At 46.4% G+C, this 20,559-nt stretch overlaps 2 protein-coding genes across 2 annotated transcripts; one reads left to right on the plus strand and one right to left on the minus strand.

Annotated features, from left to right (window-relative positions):
- Positions 1–264: 264 nt before the first annotated feature.
- LOC147353653 (nucleoplasmin-3-like) lies at positions 265–2,452 on the minus strand. Its single transcript, XM_086349384.1, has 3 exons — positions 2,407–2,452; positions 439–559; positions 265–370 (listed from the first exon to the last, which is right to left on the minus strand). Exons 1-3 carry the CDS (start codon positions 2,450–2,452, stop codon positions 265–267), a joined length of 273 nt encoding a protein of 90 aa, XP_086205510.1.
- An 11,619-nt stretch (positions 2,453–14,071) lies between these two features.
- LOC147353654 (free fatty acid receptor 2-like) lies at positions 14,072–16,130 on the plus strand. Its single transcript, XM_086352158.1, has one exon. It carries the CDS (start codon positions 14,727–14,729, stop codon positions 15,678–15,680), a length of 954 nt encoding a protein of 317 aa, XP_086208284.1. The 5' UTR covers positions 14,072–14,726; the 3' UTR covers positions 15,681–16,130.
- Positions 16,131–20,559: the final 4,429 nt, after the last annotated feature.

The following is a 20,559-nucleotide window of genomic DNA, read 5'->3' on the forward strand; positions in this document are numbered from 1 at the left end:
GCAAGTGGAGAGAGAAGGTCAGGATAGAAGGTCAGAGCTCCTCCCCTTCCTGGAGGAAAGGGAAGCTACGGGTGTGGCATAGGAAGAGAACACCAGGGCCCGATGGAGAATGGGACCCTCTTTCTCCTGGCACCAGACTAAGACCTCGCCCACTCCACCCCACGGCTATCCATCCTCTTCAACAGAGAACACACAAAATTATCGAAACTTGTACAGGAACGCCGAACATGGTGCAGGCGGCAAGCAGCTAGCTGACCAGGAGGACTAGAGCTTGTCCCCCTGCTTCTTGGCAGGCAGGATGGTGAACGGCTCAGCTTCCTCCTCCTCACTCCCCTCTCCTATGCTCTCCTCCTCAGAAACATCATTGCTTCTGCATAGGGCCAGAACTTGACAAGAGGTGGAAGGTTACAGGTAGCTGAAGCTGGAAGTCATCCGAACAGCATAGGTTGGCAGGACAACTTGAGGCTGGCCACAGGTACCGTGATGTCCTGGTGATCATGGTTCCGGGCCATGACTTCTACAACGTTACACTCTTCTTTGTGCCCTGCCCACCCCCAACCTGGTGAGGCAGAGCATGGTCAAAACCAGAATGTGCTCTGCACCATCCTCTTCCTCTACCTTGAAGATGAAAGAGCAGGTGTGGCCTGGGAGCTCACAGATGAAGAAAAGTTGTCCATAGTAATGGAGCCAGCACCCCCTACCCCGCCTCCTGGCCAGGCTCCACTCTTCTAACTCAAGAAATGCCAAGATGGCAGCGCCGTCAGCCACACGGCAAAGGCCATCAGCCACGTTTCTGTATTTTTTAAAAATATATTTGATCTTTAAAACACTGGAAGTTACTTTTGCTCTCTTACTGCAACTCTTCCAAATAGGCAGTCAACTACCCCAACATTACTTACTAAATACCCCATCCTTTCCCATAGTTATCGGAAATGGACTTGGATCACTTTAGTTGAATGTCTCCTCAAAATATAAAACAAGATAAAATTTTTTACCCATGCTATAAGCAAAAATGTTAAAGATTCAAAAAATCCAGCTTTAGAGAACGTGTATGGAAACAGGTACTCTCATACACTGTTGGGGGAAATGTACATTACTAAACATTTTCAGGAAGGTAATATGAAAATATCTACCAAAAATTTGAAAGTACATCTCTTTGACCCAGGAATTATATCAATTACATTTCTAAAACATCGATCTAACCACAATACTCACACAGGTCTAGGCAGACAGATAGATTACTATTTGGCAAAGCACTGTTTGTTATGACAAAGGAATGGAAAAGTGAAAATGGGCCCTGAATGACTGCATTCATTAGAGGACAGTCCTAAAAAATACACCACGTAGCTAATGGAAAGAATACAGTAGGGCTTCCCTGGTGACTCAGTGGTAAAGACTTTGTCTGCCAATGCAGGAGACATGGGTTTGATCCCCAGTCCGGGAAGATTCCACATGCTTCAGAGCAACTAAGCCCATGTGTCACAATTATTGAGCACATGTGCCATAACTCCTGAAGCCTGAATGCCCTAGAACGCATGCTCCACAACAAGAGAAGGCCTCGCTCGCCACAACTAGAGAAAAGCCCTCAATGGATTATCCAAAGCAGAGCTAACATGCAGGAAAGGAGATGAGACAAGGTGGAGCGAAGAAAGAGAAACCAGTGTCCCACCCTCCTCTGCAGGCTGTGAGCCCAAGGCAAGGAAGACCCAGCACAGTCAAAAATAAAAACAAATAAGTAAACAAATATTTTTTAAAAAGAATACAGTAGCTCTATGTGTACTAACATGGAAAGATCACCAGGGCATATTTTATAGTAAAAAATGAAACATTTCAGAACATTATATATAGTATGATTCCATGTACCCATTCTTAAATTCTATATTTATATATGTACATATATGGGTATAAACAAAAGAGATGTTTACTAGGAAGGGAGAAATGTCAGGGAGAAGTGACTTCTGTATTGTTGGATGCTTTTACAATAAGAATATACTCATGTATTGGGTGGGCCAAAAAGTTCAAATGGAAAAATGGAAAAACCCAAATGAACTTTTTGGCCAAGACAACATGATTATGCAATTTTTAAAAAATACAGAAATAATAATGGAAGAACCCTCATCACTCTGATCTGATCAGAGAACAAGGCACAGAGACTCAAGCTGCCTGAACACCCGCACAGGCCACTGTGAGGTCAGCTGGGACTGGGGATGAATCACGCCACCCACTCAGGACTCCAAGGCTCCACCCCTAGCGCTGGGGAAGGGTGAGGTGGCTACACTGCCATCAAACCTAAAACAGGGAAGGCAGGAGCTTCTTTAAGAAAATGGGAGTGGCAAGCAGGGAGGGTCATCAAATAATGACCACCAGGGTGAATGCACAGGAAATGTGTGTTGGGAGCATCATTACCTCTCATTCGGGGGGCCAGCCCATGAATGCCCTTGGACACCGCCATTTCTCCCAGTGATACAGAAAATGCAACCTACATGGGAAGGAAAATCCCAAACAGAAGGAATATATGGATATGTATAGCTGATTCACTCTGCTATACAGTAGAAAGTAACACAACATTGTAAAACAACTACACTCCAATAAAAAAATTTTTTTAAAAGATTACAAGGGCAAAGTTCTAGGGAAAATACAACTCAATAAAACCAACTTTAAAAGAAAAAAAATGCACCCACAGGGTATCAGGAGAATCACACCCAGACAGAACCCTGTCTGCTTGTCTCCAGGGAACCAGTCACAGGAAATCATCAGAAATGAGTTCAAAAGGCAGTCAGATTTCTGGCATGCGCTCCCGATCTCTTCCCAGACTGGTCTCCAGGTGCCCTCAAAGAGCAGGCATGAGATTTCCCCCAAATTAAAGGGCTCCCATCAATAACCTCAGATATGCAGATAACACCACCCTTAGGGCAGAAAGTGAAGAGGAACTAAAAAGCCTCTTGATGAAAGTGAAAGAGGAGAGTGAAAAAACTGGCTTAAAACTCAACATTCAGAAAACTGAGATCATGGCATCTGGTCCCATCACTTCATGGGAAATAGATGGGGAAACAGTGGAAACACTGTCAGACTTTATTTTTGGGGGCTCCAAAATCACTTCAGATGGTGACCGTGGCCATGAAATTAAAAGACGCTTACTCCTTGGAAGGAAAGTTATGACCAACCTAGATAGCATATTCAAAAGCAGAGACGTTACTTTGCCAACAAAGGTCCGTCTAGTCAAGGCTATGGTTTTTCCAGTGGTCATGTATGGATGTGAGAGTTGGACTGTGAAGAAGGCTGAGCGCCAAAGAATTGATGCTTTTGAACTGTGGTGTTGGAGAAGACTCTTGAGAGTCCCTTGGACTGCAAGGAGATCCAACCAGTCCATTCTGAAGGAGATCAGCCCTGGGATTTCTTTGGAAGGAATGATGCTAAAGCTGAAATTCCAGTACTTTGGCCACCTCATGTGAAGAGTTGACTCATTGGAAAAGACTCTGATGCTAGGAGGGATTGGGGGCAGGAGGAAGAGGGGACAACAGAGGATGAGATGGCTGGGTGGCATCACTGACTCAATGGATGTGAGTTTGAGTGAACTCCGGGAGATGGTGATGGACAGGGAGGCCTGGCGTGCTGCAATTCATGGGGTCGCAAAGAGTCGGACACAACCTAGTGACGGAACTGAACTGAACTGATGAATGACTTGAGATGCATGGCAACAGCCTGTGAGGTACGGTGTCATACTTTGTGGGGAGGAGGGTCCTATCGCAACAGCTAGAAAGTGGAATTTTAAAATAGTTACTTAGGGGAAAAAAAAATGCAGAGCCAAAGCTGGACTTTGGTGGCAAGACTCTGGCTCACAAACATTTTTCAGTGAGGGGGAAGAGGTCAAGGTATAACTGAGGCACTTGAGATTGCTCAAAACTGTACTCCCAGAAGGCAGGTGTTACATACACACGAGGTGTGGGGGTGGGGGTGGGGGGGAGATGTCATTCCTCCTGCATAGTGTGGCTAAAAAGGACGGAGACCATTGCCTTAGCCTATGAGGTTGTCTGCCAAAGAAGCACAGCAGCAGAGCTGGTGGAGGGCTTGACAGTTTGGTAAAGCTTTTCCCCAGGGATGATCTAACTTGTAAAATAATTCTGAGGGGTTGGCATCATTCCGCTTTCTTGACAGACGACAGCACAGAGGATCAGGTCTGTGGAATGGACACAGGGCATTAAAAAGGAGGACCTCTGCTGTTTCCGTTTCAGTCAAAATCAATCAACAGATACGAAGTACAACCACAACGTGATGGTGTTAGATCTTCGATGCAGACTCTGCAGACTCTGGAAAATGGTTTTGTGAACGTAAGCTCAACTCTGGCCAAATACAAGAAGCTGGCAAGTGGAAGAGGCAGGCAGGGAGGAGCTGAGTGTTCTGTGTTCTGATCCCAGTGGGAAGAAGCAGGGGAGCTTCCTGCTCACCGATAACACTAGAGGGATGTCAAGACAGCTGCTGGCGGAACTGAACCTACCCCTGAAGTTTAGGGAAGCAAGGGCTAGTGCCAGATGCTGGCTGGGAGAAATAAAAACTGAAGAGCTTGCTGGGACTGGGAGGCAAAAATGGGAGAGAAGCTACACTGGAGTGAGCTGCTGTTCCATCAACAATGGGACAAAGGTATGAGGCTCCCTTGGACCTAAAAAGGGCACTTTGCTGAGAAGCCAGCCTAAAGGCATTTTGTAAATGATGCCATCCAATGGGGCAGCCTAGAGGAGCCATGCAGACCTACAGAGGGGATGCCCAGGGGCTGAGTATGGATCAAACGTGGCCAAGGGGAGGAGGTATTCCACATGCAAGGGAAAGGTGCCGACCAGGGAGGTCCAAGGATCAGCGAAAGGTCCCCATGGGAGAATGAGTTGGCACTAGATGTCTGTCCCATTCAGAGGGCACTGGTTCCAGGCCGTAAATGCACCAGGCCAGCCTGACATCCACTGCCCATTCCACCTCCTCTCTGTCCACAGGGTGGGACCCTCAATGGATCCAAAATGAAATTAACATGCAGGAGAGGATAGGAGACAAAGTGGAGCAAAGAAAGAGAAACCGGACAGTGTCCCACCCTCTTCTCCAGGCTGTGAGCCAGAGGCACTGCAGAGCTTCGGGGAGAAGCTCTACTTAGAATAGAATTAAGAATTTTGATGTTATACTGGCCTGGAGCTATGTGATTATTTAACTGGACTGGACTTTTTATTGTTTGAGTGTCTGAAGAAGCCCTGGCACCCAAGGAGCCATGCAAGCTGTAGGAAGAAGAGATATAGGGGAAAATAAAGTTAAGGTTTACTTGAACCTGCCCAGCCCAGTCCACTGAATAACACGGTTATATTTGTTTTAGGGGCTTCCCAGGTGGCTTGGTGGTAAAGAATTAGCTTGCAATGCAGGAGTCCCGAGAGACACGAGTTCAATTCCTGGGTGGGGAAGATCCCCTGGAGAAGGGAATGGTGACCCCTCAAGTATTCTTACCTGGAGAAACCCATGGACAGAGGAGCCTGGCGAACTACAGTCCATGGGGTTGCAAAGAGTTGGACACAACTGAAGCAACAGAGCATGTGTGCGTTCATTTCAGATGGCCTCGGGGTGCAGTAATATCCTCTGTGGTATGCAGCATCTACACATCCAGGGCAGCTCTTGGCTGAGGCCAGCTGGACCAGACTGCGTGTGCAGGGAGGGGCTGCTGCCCAGGAGCGGACCCTGGACCATCTGCCCACACCAGGGCCCGTGGAAGCACCAGCCTGGAAGGCATCTGGCCCAGGGCTCAGCATCACTCTTCTGATGTGAACACTTAATAAAGATAAATATAAAGTTGCAGGACTATCTTGACACAACTTGACTTTGAACCTGTGGCCCATTTCCAGCTCTATATCTGTAAAGAAGTCCATCAAAAAAAAAACAAACTCTAAAACTATTTTATGAGTCATTGTTGCTGTTCAGTCACTCAGTTATGTCTGACTATTTTTGACCCCATGGACTGCAGTATACCAGCCTTCCCTGTCCTTCACTATCTCCTGGGTTTGCTCAAACTCATGTCCATTGAGTTGGGGATGCCATCCAACCATCTCGTCCTCTGTTGTCCCCTTCTCCTGCCCTCCATCTTTCCCAGCATCAGGTCTTTTCCAATGAGTTGGTTCTTTGCAGCAGGTGGCCAAAGTACTGGAGCTTCAGCTTCAGTCCTTCCAATGAATATTCAGGGTTGATTTCCTTTAGGATTGACTGGTTTGATCTTGCTGTCCAAGGGACTCTCAAGAGTCTTCTCCAACACCACAGTTCGAAAGCATCAATTCTTCGGCACTCAACGTTCTTTATGGTCTATTTCTTTCTTGTTAGGAATGCCATCCCACTATTAAATCTCATTTGGGCATTTCATCACTTGTTTTTTCATATACTGGGAACATCAAAATATGGAAATTATCTGGACTGTCCTGACCTTTCAGAGGCCCCACTGTGGGCCTCTGGTCACCCTTTGGTTGCCTAGCATTTGAAATCCTTCCTGTGTTGAAGAAACTGCCCACATGTGAACTTTGAATTTTGGTGAGAAGCAGAGCCCTGCTCCCGCTGGAGAAGCTGATAGTTGTAGGTCCTGGTGTGAGCCTACATCAGGGCCTACATCAGCCTATTTTCTGAGCAGCCCTCTTAGGTTTGGCCCATCAAGTGCACCTGCCCCAATTCTGAATGTGAGGCTGCAGTGTGGTACAGAGGAGGGAAGTCATGGTGAGAAGGAATGTGGCTCTGGGGCCCAAGGTTCAATGTAGTGTGTGTGTGTGTGTGTGTGTGTGTGTGTGTGTTGAGGGAAGGGCTACTGGATCCTCACTGGGTTGGATCTGAGGCATGATTTTACAGTGGTCCTGGCTACATAGCTTCCTTTATTCTGTAAGCCTGATTCTCCAGCCTTGCTGCCAAGTCTCTAAGCTATCCAACATCTTATCAGATAATCCCTAAATTAGCCAGAGTTGACCTCTGTTGCTTCAATTAAGAGCCATCACTTAGACACTGAGTGGCACAATGATTATGGACTGAAAAAGCCTGTGTTCTCTTGAGAGGTGCTCAACTTATTCTTAATCAGAAAAATGGAGCTGCATTAAAACAGCAAGGAGACACTGCTGGAAATCCATTCAACTGGCAAAAAAAAAAAAAAAAGGCAACACAGAAACTGGATAAAGCTGAGTCTGGCTGGGGATGTGGCTCAGAGATCCAATGTTGGCGAGGCTGTTAGCTCTGCCCTTTTTGTTTTTTTATGTCTACTTTGGGTTTATCCCCTCTCCCACCTGGAACAGCACAACTGAAGAAAAGGCTGTGGCTGGGTGGTGTGGACCACACAACTGACCACTTACATGGACTGTCTCAGCTCCATTAAGCCTAAGGGTTCACTGTGACAAGCAGTGTAGCTCATAATACATGCCCAACCAATGTTAGCTATGAATGCTTTCTCTTGCTTTTAGTTTTTGAGTAAACTTACACACACACACACTCAGAAAAAAGAAATTTTTTTTAACAGTACAAAAGATACATGGAGATTGGTAACTTTCCCTTCTACCCCAATACCCCTCCAATACCCAGTTCCCCTTCCCAGAGACACACCACTGTGAACAGTTCCATGGGCATCACTTCCTGCAATCTACTCCTCACCCAGCAGCTTCCAGAGGGATCCTTTGGAAATGTGGACCAAGTTACCTCACACCTCTGCCCATCAGACCTCAGATGTCACTCTTCATTTGGACCTCAGACACAGGGCCCCACACACTCTGGGCCCTGCCTACTGCCTTGACCTTATTCCCACAACTCTCCCTCAGCCCTCTTGCAGCAGCTCTGGCCTCCCTGACCTCCTCTGGCACACTGTGGCTCATCTCAGGGCTGGCCATGCTCTGCCTGGACCAACCCCCAACAGTCTCACCCTCATGCTCTTCTTCCTTGCAGTGTATGGTGTTAGTCGTTCAGTTGTGTCTGACTCTTTGCAACCCTGTGGACTAGTAGCCCACCAGGCTCCTCTGTACATGGAATTTCCCAGGCAAGAATACTGGAGTGGGTTTCCATGCCCTTCTCCAGGGAATCTTCCTGACCCAGGGATTGAACCTAGGTCTGCTGCATTGCAGGCAGTCTTTCCCATCTAAGCCACCAGGGAAGCTCTTTTTTTTTGCAGGGCTCTGCTCAAATATCACATCCTCTGAGAGTCCTTTTTGGACTGCCCTAGCTCTCTGCCCCTTTACTCTGCTTTTCCAACCTCCATCTTCCTTCTTAGCACCAGCCTGGCCCCCAACTTGAGGTTATGTATCTGTTTATCAATCTATTTCTTGTCTTATCACAATGGAACATCTGCTCCGGGAGGCAAGGTCGGTTTACCGCTGATTCCCCAGCAACAGCCAGTGCTGCTACCTAAGGGCTCTCAGAAAGAACTCATTGGGTGAATATGTGGGTGTAGGTCTGTTCTCTCTTACAACTCACTAGTCTCACAACTTGCTTTTTCTCATCTAACAATAAGCCTCAGAGTCTGGTCTACCATGGCGTATGTAGACCTGCCTCATTATTTGTAACAGATGCTCAGTATTTCAACTGATTGGATGCCCATGGTTTTTATTTAACCAGACCCTTTGCTGATGGACAGAGGTTGTCCCTAGTCTTTTATTATCAGAGAACCAATAAACAAAAAACACTGTGATGAATATACTTCTTTGTGCACATGAGAAAGTATATCCACACAACAAACTCATGAATATCAACTTGCTGGGTTAGATGATATCAAGTTTTTAAGTTTGAGAGATGTCATCAAGTTGCACCCGTGGAGATGTGTCCCAAGTAACAAGGGGAGAGAGAAGCATAGCAGATGAGGTCAGAGTGTGACAGGGGCAGGAAGCCAAAACAGTTGAACTTGGAGGCCATTGTAAGGATTAGGGCTTTGATGAGTAAGATAGGGAGACCATGGAATTTTGAGCAGAGGACAGACAGACTTACTCATGTTTTAAATGATCATTCTGGCTGTTGTGTGCAGGACAGACTGAAGGGGACAGCAGATGCAAAGGGGCCAGACAGGATAAAACAAAGGAACATAGGTGAGAGATGGCGATGCCAGCCTGACCAGGTGGCACAGGAGATGTGGTGAGAAGGGACTGGATTGGGGATATATTCTGAAGATAGAGTGGAGAGGATTTGCTGATGGAGTAGTCAGATCCTGAGAGATACTTTCAAAGAGTCAAAGGGATCTCTCAGGATTTTGGTCTGTCCAACCAGAAGGATGGGGTGGCAAGGTCTATGTCCCTGGAGTCCATTCCTGAGGTGCTGGACGTGAGGGTGGGGGAGGCATCTGGTGAACTTCAACTTCCTAACAGATAAGGTTTCCTGATCTTAGACTGTGTGGTTTCAAAGAGGTTTCACGGAACTGCGGTGAGGTAAGCTGTCAGGGGCCCAGCTTGAATGACGGTAGTGGCTAACTCTAGCCCAGCTCCCGGGTCAGGCCCACGTTCCTCCTGTTTACTTCCATTGTTGGTACGTGCTGGGCCGCACACCTCCATCTCTATCATTTTAAAAAGCACAGCAGACGGGACTTCCTTTGCAGGCCAGAGGTTAAGGCTCTGCGTTCCCAGTGCAAGGGGCACGAGCTGATCCCTAGTCAGGGAACTAGATCCAAAAACTAAAATAAAAAGTACAGCAGAAATGAACACAACATTGTAAAGCAACTAGACTCCAATAAAAATTAATTTGAAACAAAAAATAAAAGAATTGTATCATCAAAAAAAAAAAATCCATTTCCGAGTCACTCCATTTTTTTGCAACCCTACCTCTGATCATCACCCCACCTGTTGTCGCTGGAAGCTGAAGAGGACAGTGGTGGCTCTGTGTTGTCAAGAGGTCAGGAAGACTCTGAACCAGAAGGAAGCTATCAGATTCTGACTGGCCACAGAGGTTTACCGGGGACATAGCTAATCGTCAGAGAGGAAGATCAGATCAACAAATGAGACACTGTCATCCAAGGTCAAACAACTCCAGATAAGCCAACACACCCAGGCTCACCCGGTGTGCCCTTGTGGGGCCCAGAGGCTGTGTGGCCCAGCATATCTTGCAGGCCCAGCCACACTGGCCTTCTTTCAATTCCCCTGATACTGCGGGCTTGTTCCTGGTGCAGAGCTTTGGATTTTGCCATGCCCTCTACCTGAAACCATGCTGGGAAAGATTGAAGGCAGGAGGAGGAGGGGCAACAGAGGATGACATGGCTGGATGGCATCATCGACTCAATGGTCACGAGTTTGAGCAAACTCCGGGAGATAGTGAAGAACAGGGAAGCCTGGCATGGTGCTGTCCATGGGGTCACAGAGTCAGATACAACTGAATGAGTGACTGAACAACTACCTGGAATGCCCTTCATGTGGCTGGCTCAGCAGTTCAAATACCTCTCTTCAGCGCAGGCCTGTTCTGACAGCCTTACCTAAAGAAAGCCCTATGCCAGACTCTCCTTAGATTTGCTTCCTTCCTTCACTTGGAATCACCTGCTTTGTGTGTTTACCTGTTTACCCTGTGTCTTGCTCACTCGTGTTCCCAGCATCCAGAACCACGCCTTGCACAGGGCCTTTGATGGCTGGGAAGCGGGGTGACAGGTGTGGCATGGTGGGGAGCAGTGTGACTCACTCCGAGGTAAACTTAGTTGAGTTGGACTGGAGATGCTGCACTGCCCACTCCCATGATGCCACTGGCTGGGGTCACTGAAGCTCTGTGATTTAGTTAACAACTTAGTCTGAATGCCCACAAGGCTGGGGTCTTAGGGACACCAAGGATGTCCCAATACTGGTGACTTGGAGAACAGAATGGAGATTTTAAAAAGAAGGTAAAAGCACAAGTTCTGACTCCGCTAGTATCATCAGCTAATAAGCTCTCACAGGCACATCCAACTCCAATCCTTTTATACTCCCAGCCACAAGTAATCAAGTTCCTGGGCTTCCCTGGTGGCTCAGCGGTAAAGAATCTGCCTGCCAATGCAGGAAATTCGGGTTCAATGCCTGGGTCAGGAAGATCCCGTGGAGGGGGAAATGGCCACTCATTCCAGTATCCCTGCCTAGGAAATCCCATGGACAGCGGAGCAGAGGAGTCCATGGGGCCACAAAATCCTTGAACATGACTTAGCCACTAAACAACAACGATCAAGTGCCTATCATAATCAAGGGACAGTGCTAGTTTTTTTTTTTTTTTCCCCCCTAAGGACAGACTTCAAAACAGTCATTTCCAGAAGAACCAACCTTACCTAGACTCACTTCAGGAGGTACTGCCATTTTCCAAGCCAAAAGAGGGGTTTCCTAAGAGATTCCTGAGGCTTCAGAAATGGCCCAGGGTCCTGGCACCTGCTAGAAGAGAGGGTTCTGCAGGTCTGCATGGCTGGGGGATGAGGATGGAGAAAAGGGGTCCCTCTCTTAGCATTTTAAGCTAATGAAAGCAGCCTTATCCTTATCCAGCAATCTTCACCTTTCCAGTAAGTTTCTGTTGCTCAATCACATGCAGACAGTAAAACAGCACAAAATACCTTGGTAGAGAATGAAAGATAATTATGTTGCCTTCGTCTCCTGTGTATCAAGCATCAAAAGCACTTCCTAGGTGCCCATTCTAGGATACACACCATGTGGGTTACAAATGGCAGAAATGTAGAGAAACCACGTGGGTACCAAGGTGGGGAGTGATGAGCTAAGTGAGAAGAGATCCTTTCTGGAGGAGAAACAGCTGAGGGTCATGTTTCCTGGGTCATGGGGAGAGAACCAGAGCCTCTGTTGGGAGTGTCAGGCAGCCAGTGGACAGACAAGCACGTTTCCTGAGGAGAGACAAGCATCTTGTATGTCTGCCTTGAGATGCTAGCAGGGAGCAATGTGGGCCCTACCCAGGTTGATGAGAGAACAATGAGAAGAAAGGGTGGTCCAAGCAGGACAGAGATCATGGTGGGAGGGGAATGACTCCGGAGGGGAGAAGGGAGAGAAGAGCCAGAAATAGGCTGCCTGGCAGCAACATGGACTGAATCCATATTACATGAATAGTTTGAGTCCAAAGAAGAAAATATCTGTTAAGAAGGGACCTAATGGGCCAGAGGAAGTCAGGCAATGCTCAAGATGATAACCAGATTCTGCCAGAGCTGCCTAGAAAGAAATTGATCAGGTCAGGGGCCTTGAGAGAAAAGATGGGGTCGGGGGAGACAGGTGAGGAGAGAGCAGAGGGAGCAGGAAGTGGATGCGTGTGCAAAATTGTTTGGAATAATGGCCCACAGAAAGGAGAGAGAAGAGATTACTTGGAATGCAGAAGGAGGAGAAAGCTCAAAAGAATGATTACGATCTGGATTCTGGAAGAAATATGTTTGGTGGGGCAGAATTTGGTGGGGGATCGAGTTGCCTTGGCAAGAGCTCAACTATTGACCTTCCTGTTTTTGACCACGTAACTCCTCTAGGTATAAAAAAACTATTGTTTTTTGGGGGAGGTGGAAAGGTGGCCCAGTTAGACAAGGTTCCACTTGCTTCTGAGACCTGACATATTTGCAAAGCTGTCCATCCGCTTCCAGGAAAAGGCAAGGCTCCTGACTTTGCTTGTGCTCAGGGAAGAACTGTTGGGATCACAACCATAGGTGGAAAGGGGATGGAAGGAATTTAGGTAGATAAGCTTAGGAAGAGGGAGCAGAGTATGGGGTTGACTCTAGAAGGAGGGGAGGGAGAAGGTCATGGAAATGAAAGGGGGCAAGGATAAGTCTAGGGAGAGAGGGTGCTGGTGAGGGCCAGGGCACAGGTAAGCACAGGAGGAATAGAAAAGGTGAGCTCAATGAGTTGGATCGTCTCCCTTTTCACAGGGCCCTCTACTTCTGAGATTTTTCCAATTTAGAAGTGAGATACACGGGTGGGCCACCAGTAATATGTTACCAGTAACAGGTTAGGGACTCAAGTTTAACTTTAAATGTACACTTGTTAATGATGAATGAAAGGAGATTAAACGTTACTCTTTTTTTGAACTTATTATTTTATATTGGAGTATAGCCAATTAACAATGTTGTGATAGTTTCACGTGAATGGCAAAGGGACTCAGCCATACATATACGTGTATCCATTCTCCCCTAAACTCCCCTCCAATCCAGGTTTCTGCCTAACATTGAGCAGAGTTCCCTGTGCTACGCAGTAGGACTTTGTTGGCTATCCATCTCAGATACAGCAGTGTGCTGTTGTTGTCGTTTAGTTGCTAAGTCATGTCTGACTCTTTTCCTACCCCATGGGACTGTAGCCCACCAGGCTCCTTTGTCCATGGAATTCTCCAGGCAAGAATACTGGAGTGGGTTGCCATTTCCTTCTCCAGGGGATCTTCCAGGCTCAGAGATCCAACCTGCATTGGCAGGCAGATTCTTTACCACTGAGCCACCTATGAAGCACATAATAGTGTGTACAAGGAGTTTAAAGGTTATTCTTGATTGACATACATCTCACGTATATGCTTTCTTCAAGGGGGAGAAAGGGTGAACTGGCTGGCAGCCTATGGGAACTGTGGTGGTTCTGGTGAAATCACTGGTTATATGTGAAGCAGAAGAAAACAAGCTGATGCTGGGAGGACTTAGAATGATTCCCAGAGTCACAGGACTGATCCACGGCATGGCCTGGACTGGAATCCTGGTCCCAGTCAGGCCTCTCTGTTACCCTACCCGGAACCTACAGGTTGTCTTTGAATGGCTCCACATAGAACTGAGAAGCGGGGCATCTGAGGCTCACCTTGGGCTTGAGCTGTTTTCCCCTCAAGCTCAACCAAACTCCCATTTTCAGAGCTGAAGCTGAGAATTTTGTGTTCAAGCCCTGTGACTTGGGGAGAGAAAAGAAAAAGAAAAGAGGTCAAAGATTAGGAGAGGAAAAAGCCACAGGCAGGTCAAGTAGAATTTGGAAATGTTCAGAGATAGTCTTGGGATTACCCAGTCTTCGTGAGGAACTACAGTTCACACAGCCCTTCATTGACTGACAGAAGTTGATTCAGCACCTGCTATGTGTCGGGCACAGCTCTAGGTACTTAAGACAGAGAACCACACAGCCCTAACATGTGTCCTTTCTTTAAAAAAAAAAAAAATTGGTTTTTTTTGTTTGTTTGTTTATTTGTTTTTGGCTGCTCTGGGTTTTTGTCGCCGTGCGGGGGCTTTCTCTAGTTGCAACGAGTGGGGGCGACCGACTCTTCACTGTGGTGACTTCTCTTGTTGTGGAGCATGGGCTCTAGAGTGTGCAGGCTCAGTAGTTGGGGCACATGGGCTTAGTTACCCAGAGGCAGGCGAATCTTCCCAGACCAGGGATCGAACTCATGTCCCTTGCATTGGCAGGCAGATTCTTAACCAATGGACCACCAGGGAAGTCCCCCTTTCTACTGGGGACTTGGAGACCTCAGAACTTTTCCTGTGGGAGCTTCTGAGACATGAAAATTCTTAAGACTCTTTCTCTCTCTCTCAATTTGCAGGGTGGAAATGGAGAAGAGGAAGATTCTAAAGAAGTAATTTTCTTGGGTAATTCTGTTGTGTAGATTCTAAAGAAGTAATTTTGTTGTGAAGCAAAAAAGCACAATTTTGTTGTGAAGAAGGACAAGTTCTTTCTCCCTGACACACAGAAAGAAGAATAGTGTTCGGTCTGCAGGGTAGGCAATAATCCCTTAGTGAAACACAGAGGGGAGACACAGAGTCTGATTCACCTTGGTCTGGGGCTAGGAAACTCAGAATTCAGACAGCATCTTTTGTCTCTTCAGGAAGGATGGCCCCAAGTCCCCAAAACCTGGGACTTCTCCTTGTCTACTTTCTATCTTTCCTCTTCGGTCTCCCTGCCAACCTCCTGGCGCTGTGGGCCTTCCTGGGGCACGTGTGCCAGCCCCACCCCGCACCCATCCACATCCTCCTGCTCAGCCTGACGCTGGCCGACCTCCTGCTGCTTCTGCTCTTCAAGATGGTTGGGGCTGCGCATAATTTCGCCTGGCCCCTGGAGACCACGCTCTGTGCCCTCACAGGTTTCGGCTTCTACTGTGGCATCTACTGCAGCACGTGGCTGCTGGTGGGCATCAGCGTGGAGCGCTACCACAGCGTGGCTTTCGCCCTACAGTACAAGCTGAACCGCCGGCCCGTGTACGGAGTGATCGCTGCCGTGGCCATCTGGCTCTTGTCCTTTGGACACTGTAGTGTTGTGATCATTGTCCAGTACTTACCAACCAACTCGTCGCGGGAGGCCAACAGCCGCCCTGTCTCCTATGACAACTTCACCCAAGAGCAGCTGTGCGTGGTGCTTCCTGTGCGGCTGGAACTGTGCCTCCTCTTCTGTTTCATCCCCATGGGGGTCACCATCTTCTGTTACTGGCGTTTGGTGCGAATCCTTCTCTCCCAGTCGCAAGTGGTGACCCGGAAGCACTGGAGAGCTGTGGCGCTGGTTGTTGCGACGCTGTTCAATTTCCTGGTCTGTTTCCGGCCCTACAATGTATCTCACGTGGTGGGGTTCTTCAATAAGACCAGCGAAAGGTGGCGAGTCTGCGCCATGGTGCTCACCGCTCTCAATGCGTGCATCGACCCTTTGATTTTGTATTTCTCCTCCTCAGCTGTGCGCAGAGCCTTTGATAAAAGGCTGCAGAGCGGGGGCGCCTCCCTGGCAGGGTACTGGAGGAGGCGAACCGGACAGCCAGCTGCAGAGAGAGGAAATGGGAGCTTAGGTGCGGCCATATGAGACTGGATTTGCCAGCCTGGGTTACTGTGTTTTGGGGAGTAGGGGGCTCAAAAAGGGGAACAATGAAACAGAACCAGGGCAAGTTCTCCAGTGCCGAGCTTAAGGGGCAAAGAAGAGCAGTGGGTCTCTTAAATCCAACTCATCCACTGGGTGAAGGTTTTCATTTTGTTCCCTGTGGTTTATGACATTTCCTCATTCGTGGCTAGTACTGCTTGTGGTAAACTGTAAGCCCTTTTATCCTGGGATATCAGAGCCGTGAAATTCCTTGCCTTCCCTACCCGGTGTCTGTAAGATGGCAGAGTTCAGTAATAGGCATACCTCCTTACATTATACTTCCAAAATACTGTGGTTTCCACCATTTGAAGGTTTGTGGCAACCGTATATGGCCAATAAAGTATTTCTAAGAGCAATACTTTGCAAAGAGCAACAAAGTATTTCTAAATTTAAAAAGTGGGTTGTTGGGTTTTTTTGGATGTAATGTTATTGTACAGTTTACAGTCTAAAGTACGGTATAAGCTTTTGTGTGCATGTGTGTGTATGCTCAGTTGTGTCCAACTCCTTGCAACCCTGTGAACTATAGTCTGCCAGGCTCCTCTGTCCTTGGAATTTTTCAGGCAAGAAATACTGGAGTGGGTTGCCATTTTCCTACTCCAGGAGATCTTCCAGACCTAGGAATTGAGCCCACATCTCTTGCGTCTCCTGCATTGGCAGATGGATTCTTTACCACTGAGCCACCATGCTGCTGCTGCTAAGTTGCTTCAGTCGCGTCCAACTCTGTGTGACCCCATAGCACTGGAAACCAAAATTCATGACTCACTTGATTGCAACACTCGCTTTATTGCAGTGGTCTAGAAACAAAACTGCCATATTGCCAAGGTATGCTGTATCTACTACAGAATTCTTTAGCTCTACCTTTTGCCCTGAATCAGAAGTGGGTGATTTCCACATGTTGGGTCTGAACATCCAGCACAGGCAGAGGTCTACAGAGCAAGATAAGATGCTGCCTGTGAGCCCTGACTAAAGCAGTTGAGGGCTCAGGTCTATAATGGGCAAGAAAAAAAGTCCTTGAGAGAAAAGTCAGTGGTGGTGTGAAGAAACTTGGGTCAGGATACTTCTTAGTAGTTATGTCTTATTTTCAGTCCCCAACACTGTGTATTTATATGCTTTTTTTCCTTGATCAATCTTGCCAGATGTCTGTTACATTTTCCAAAAACCCAGCTTTTCTCTGGCATTTATCTCTGTATTCTATTTCATTAATGTCTTAATTTTATCTTTACTGTTTCCTTCCTTCTACTTTATTGAGTCTTTTCAGTTGTTCCTTTTCTTACTTTTTAAGGTTGGATACTCATTTATTTCAGCCTTTGTCCTTCACTAATGTAAGTATATAAGGCTATTGCTTGCATGTGTGCTAAATCGCTTCAGTTGTGTCTGACTCTTTGTGACCCTGTGGACTTGGATTGTAGCCTGCCAAGAATACTGGAGTGGATTGCCATGCCCTCCTCCAGGGGATCTTCCCGACCCAGTGATCAAACCCATGTCTCTCATGTCTCCTGCTTTGGCAGGCAGGTTCTTTACCACTAGTGCCACCTGAGAAGCCCCATATAAGGTTATTAATTTCCCGCAGTGAAGGAGCCTCAGGAGATGCGGGTTCAATCCCTGAGTCAGAAAGATTCCCTGGAGAGGGGAATGGCAACCCACTCTAGTATTCTTGCCTGGAGAATCCATGGACAGAGGAGCCTGGTTGGCTACAGTCCATGGGGTCACAAGGAGTCGGACACGAATGAAGCAACTTAGCATGCACATAAGAGCACTTTTAGGGAGATGCCACAATTTTGATTTGCAGAATTTTCATTATTTTGAGTTCTAAATAGGCTCTAATTTCCACCTAATTTTCTTTTCTTTGACTCCTGGGTTTAGAAATGATTCTTAATTTTTAAGCATATAAATTTTAATTGACCCTATTATTATTATTGTTACTCATTGCTAAGTAAATCACATTGCCATCAGAGAATACTATTTTAATAGTACCAGTTCCTTGAAATTTGTTGAAAATTGTTTTTTGGTCTAGAATATAGTCTATCTCATGTTCCATTTGTGAAAAGAATATAGGTTCTGAAATTGTTGATGAGTTCTCGCTATACAGTTTAGATCAAACTTGTTAATTTGGAATGTTCAAATCTTTATAACCTTTATTTGCTTTTGTCTGATATATCAGTTGTATGGAAAGGTGGGTTACAGGCTCCTTCTATGACAGTGAATTTGTCTATTTCTCCCTGTAGTTCAGTCTTCTGAGAATGTTGAATGTCTTTCAACATTAATTTGCCTTAAAATCTATGTTGTCTGATATGAATACAGCCACACCAATATGCGTGGTGTAGTACTACTTTTTCTTAGTAGTATTTGCCTAGTACATTTTTACCCATCCTTTTCTTTTCAAACTCTCAATATCCTGATGTTTTAAATGTGTCTTTTATAAGCAACACATACAGTAGTTGGATATTCTGTAATCCAGTCCTATGATTCAAAAGTATTTGTCTTTTAACTATACCCTTTCATTCATTTATATTTGTATCATAATTAATTTCCAACATATTTGGATTTACTTCTGCCGTCTTACTTTTAAACACTTTCATTGAAGTATACATACATACTGAAACATACATGCATATCATGCATGGCCTGATAATAAGTGTACTGGTCAGATGAATTGTCACCAGGAACATATTCAAACAAAAAAAACACCTACCATCTTATTTTGTGCTTTCTGTTTTCCTCATATTTTAATATTTCTTTTTATCTTCCCTTGCCTTCCTCCGGGATTAAGTTGGCTTTTTTCCTTTTGTTTTATTTCCTTTCATTTCTCATATCATTCTCTTATTGATTTCTCACATTACTGATTTGAAATTATACGCTCTGTCTTTATTGTACTGATTATTTCAGATATTTTAATATGTTAGGAGTACCTTAGGGTAAGGAGAGACTAACCCCTCTAGTATTCTTGCCTGGAGAATTCCACAAAGGAGCGTGGCAGGCTAGAGTCCATGGGGTCACAAAGAGGCGGACAACTGAGTGAGTAACACTTTCACTTTCACTATGTTGATCTAAACTATAGACAGGGTTTCTGATTTGAGAAGTTGTATTAACTGGAGGAAAGGAAGGCTCAATACTAATTCTATTTGCCAGTGTCATCCCGAAAAAAAAACTGTACATTTGATTTTTTTTTTTTTTTGTCAGCAAAGATTAAAGAAAGCTCATCAGGGTAAAAGTCATGAACACACTTAGTGTCCTTTATTTGGGTGGGTTTCACAGAGCCCCAGTTAGAGCCCCAATTTTGCAGTCAGAGTACTCAACAACATCTAGTTCATATAATCTAATTCAATGCAACGACTGTTGCACCTGCTGATAAGTAATTCCTGGAGCATTGTGTTAAGGGGGAGGGGGAGAGGAAGGTTTGAAGATACCATTAGCAATACTGTTAGGGGAAGCACACTGATTGAAACTGCCCACCCTGGCCAGGCACCATAGTAACCATTTGCATGAGTTGTTTTATGATAGGAGATCCTGATAAGGAATACGGAACTAATAAGCCACCATCAACCAGAAGAGTTCGGGAAAGGTCCAAAGGAGACACCATGTGTCCGTCCACTTCCCAGAATCCCTCTCGCTAGCATCCATCTTGGCTGAGCGATGCGTGCACCACCAGGAAAGACTCTGAATTAGAATGATTGGCCAAAGACCACCTGGAAACTAATCCCGTCACCATGAAACCTGAGACTGCGAGCCACGTGGCAGGGCAGTTCTCCTGGGTTCCCTTACCCTACTGCTCTCCACCCAGGTGCCCTTTCCCAGTAAAATCTCTTGCTTTGTCAGCACATGGGTCTCCTCAGACAATTCATTTCCGAGTGTTAGACAAGAGCCCAGTTTCGGGCCCTGGAAGGGGTCCGCCTTCCTGCAACAATACCATATCTCAGCCTTTCCAGTTTTCAGGTTAGTGGTGGGGAAGGTGCGCTTCCACGGGAAAGGAAATCAGTCACTTGGTTTATGTAAACTCCTGTGAGAGCTCTGTCTCTGAACTGGGCTCAAGATACCACGCCCACAATTAGCACTCCACAACCTTGAAACACATGCCGTTTTGATGATGATATGTTGCTAACTACTGTCATTTGTGTCACATTAAACAAATACTGTTTTGCAAAGGTAAAATTATATTAAACATGTATTTTCAAGCCATCCACGCCATCCTACTTTCATACTATCCTGTGATTCTCACCTCAACTGGCAGAGGCTCTGTTCCCACCCCACTGGGGTGGAGACCTGCTGGATTACGGAAGTCCACCGAAGAGCCCAGGTCTAGCATTTACAACATCACTCCCAGGAGGAAACTCCACTACAGGGGCAGGGCGCAGAGTGATAAGAGGGAGCCAGGGAAGAGCAAAATGATTTGTGGACTTGAAGATTTTCCACCAGCATAGCAATGCTACTTTGAACATCCCTGTGCATGTCTTTTTGTGCAATTGTGGGAACGTTCCTCCAGGGAGGGAAATACTGTGAGCATGGGCATCTGCATTTTCAGCTTCAGCAGAAACTGCCAAACTCTCTCCAAAGTGATAGCGTAAATCCAGCTCTTTCAAAGAAAAGGCTGGCAGAAGCCCCTGCTACCACGACCACCTTCCCACCAGCTCTTCTTCCAACACTGGCCCTGTAGTCGACACACAGTAGGGAGTGGGAGGGAACAGACCAGGTATGTGCTACTTGCCAACAGGAAAATGAGCTCAAATGAGGCCTGAGACCCTCAAAGTGACCCAGTGGATTGGCATATGCTCCAGATATACACATGGCAGGTACACGTAAACGGACTATGTCGGTATGTCCATATATT

The sequence above is a fragment of the Bos grunniens genome, chromosome 18, assembly GCF_055505025.1.
Source record: "Bos grunniens cultivar Pamir isolate PY7600 chromosome 18, Bosgru_T2T1.0, whole genome shotgun sequence".
In the NCBI taxonomy this organism is placed as follows: domain Eukaryota; kingdom Metazoa; phylum Chordata; class Mammalia; order Artiodactyla; family Bovidae; genus Bos; species Bos grunniens.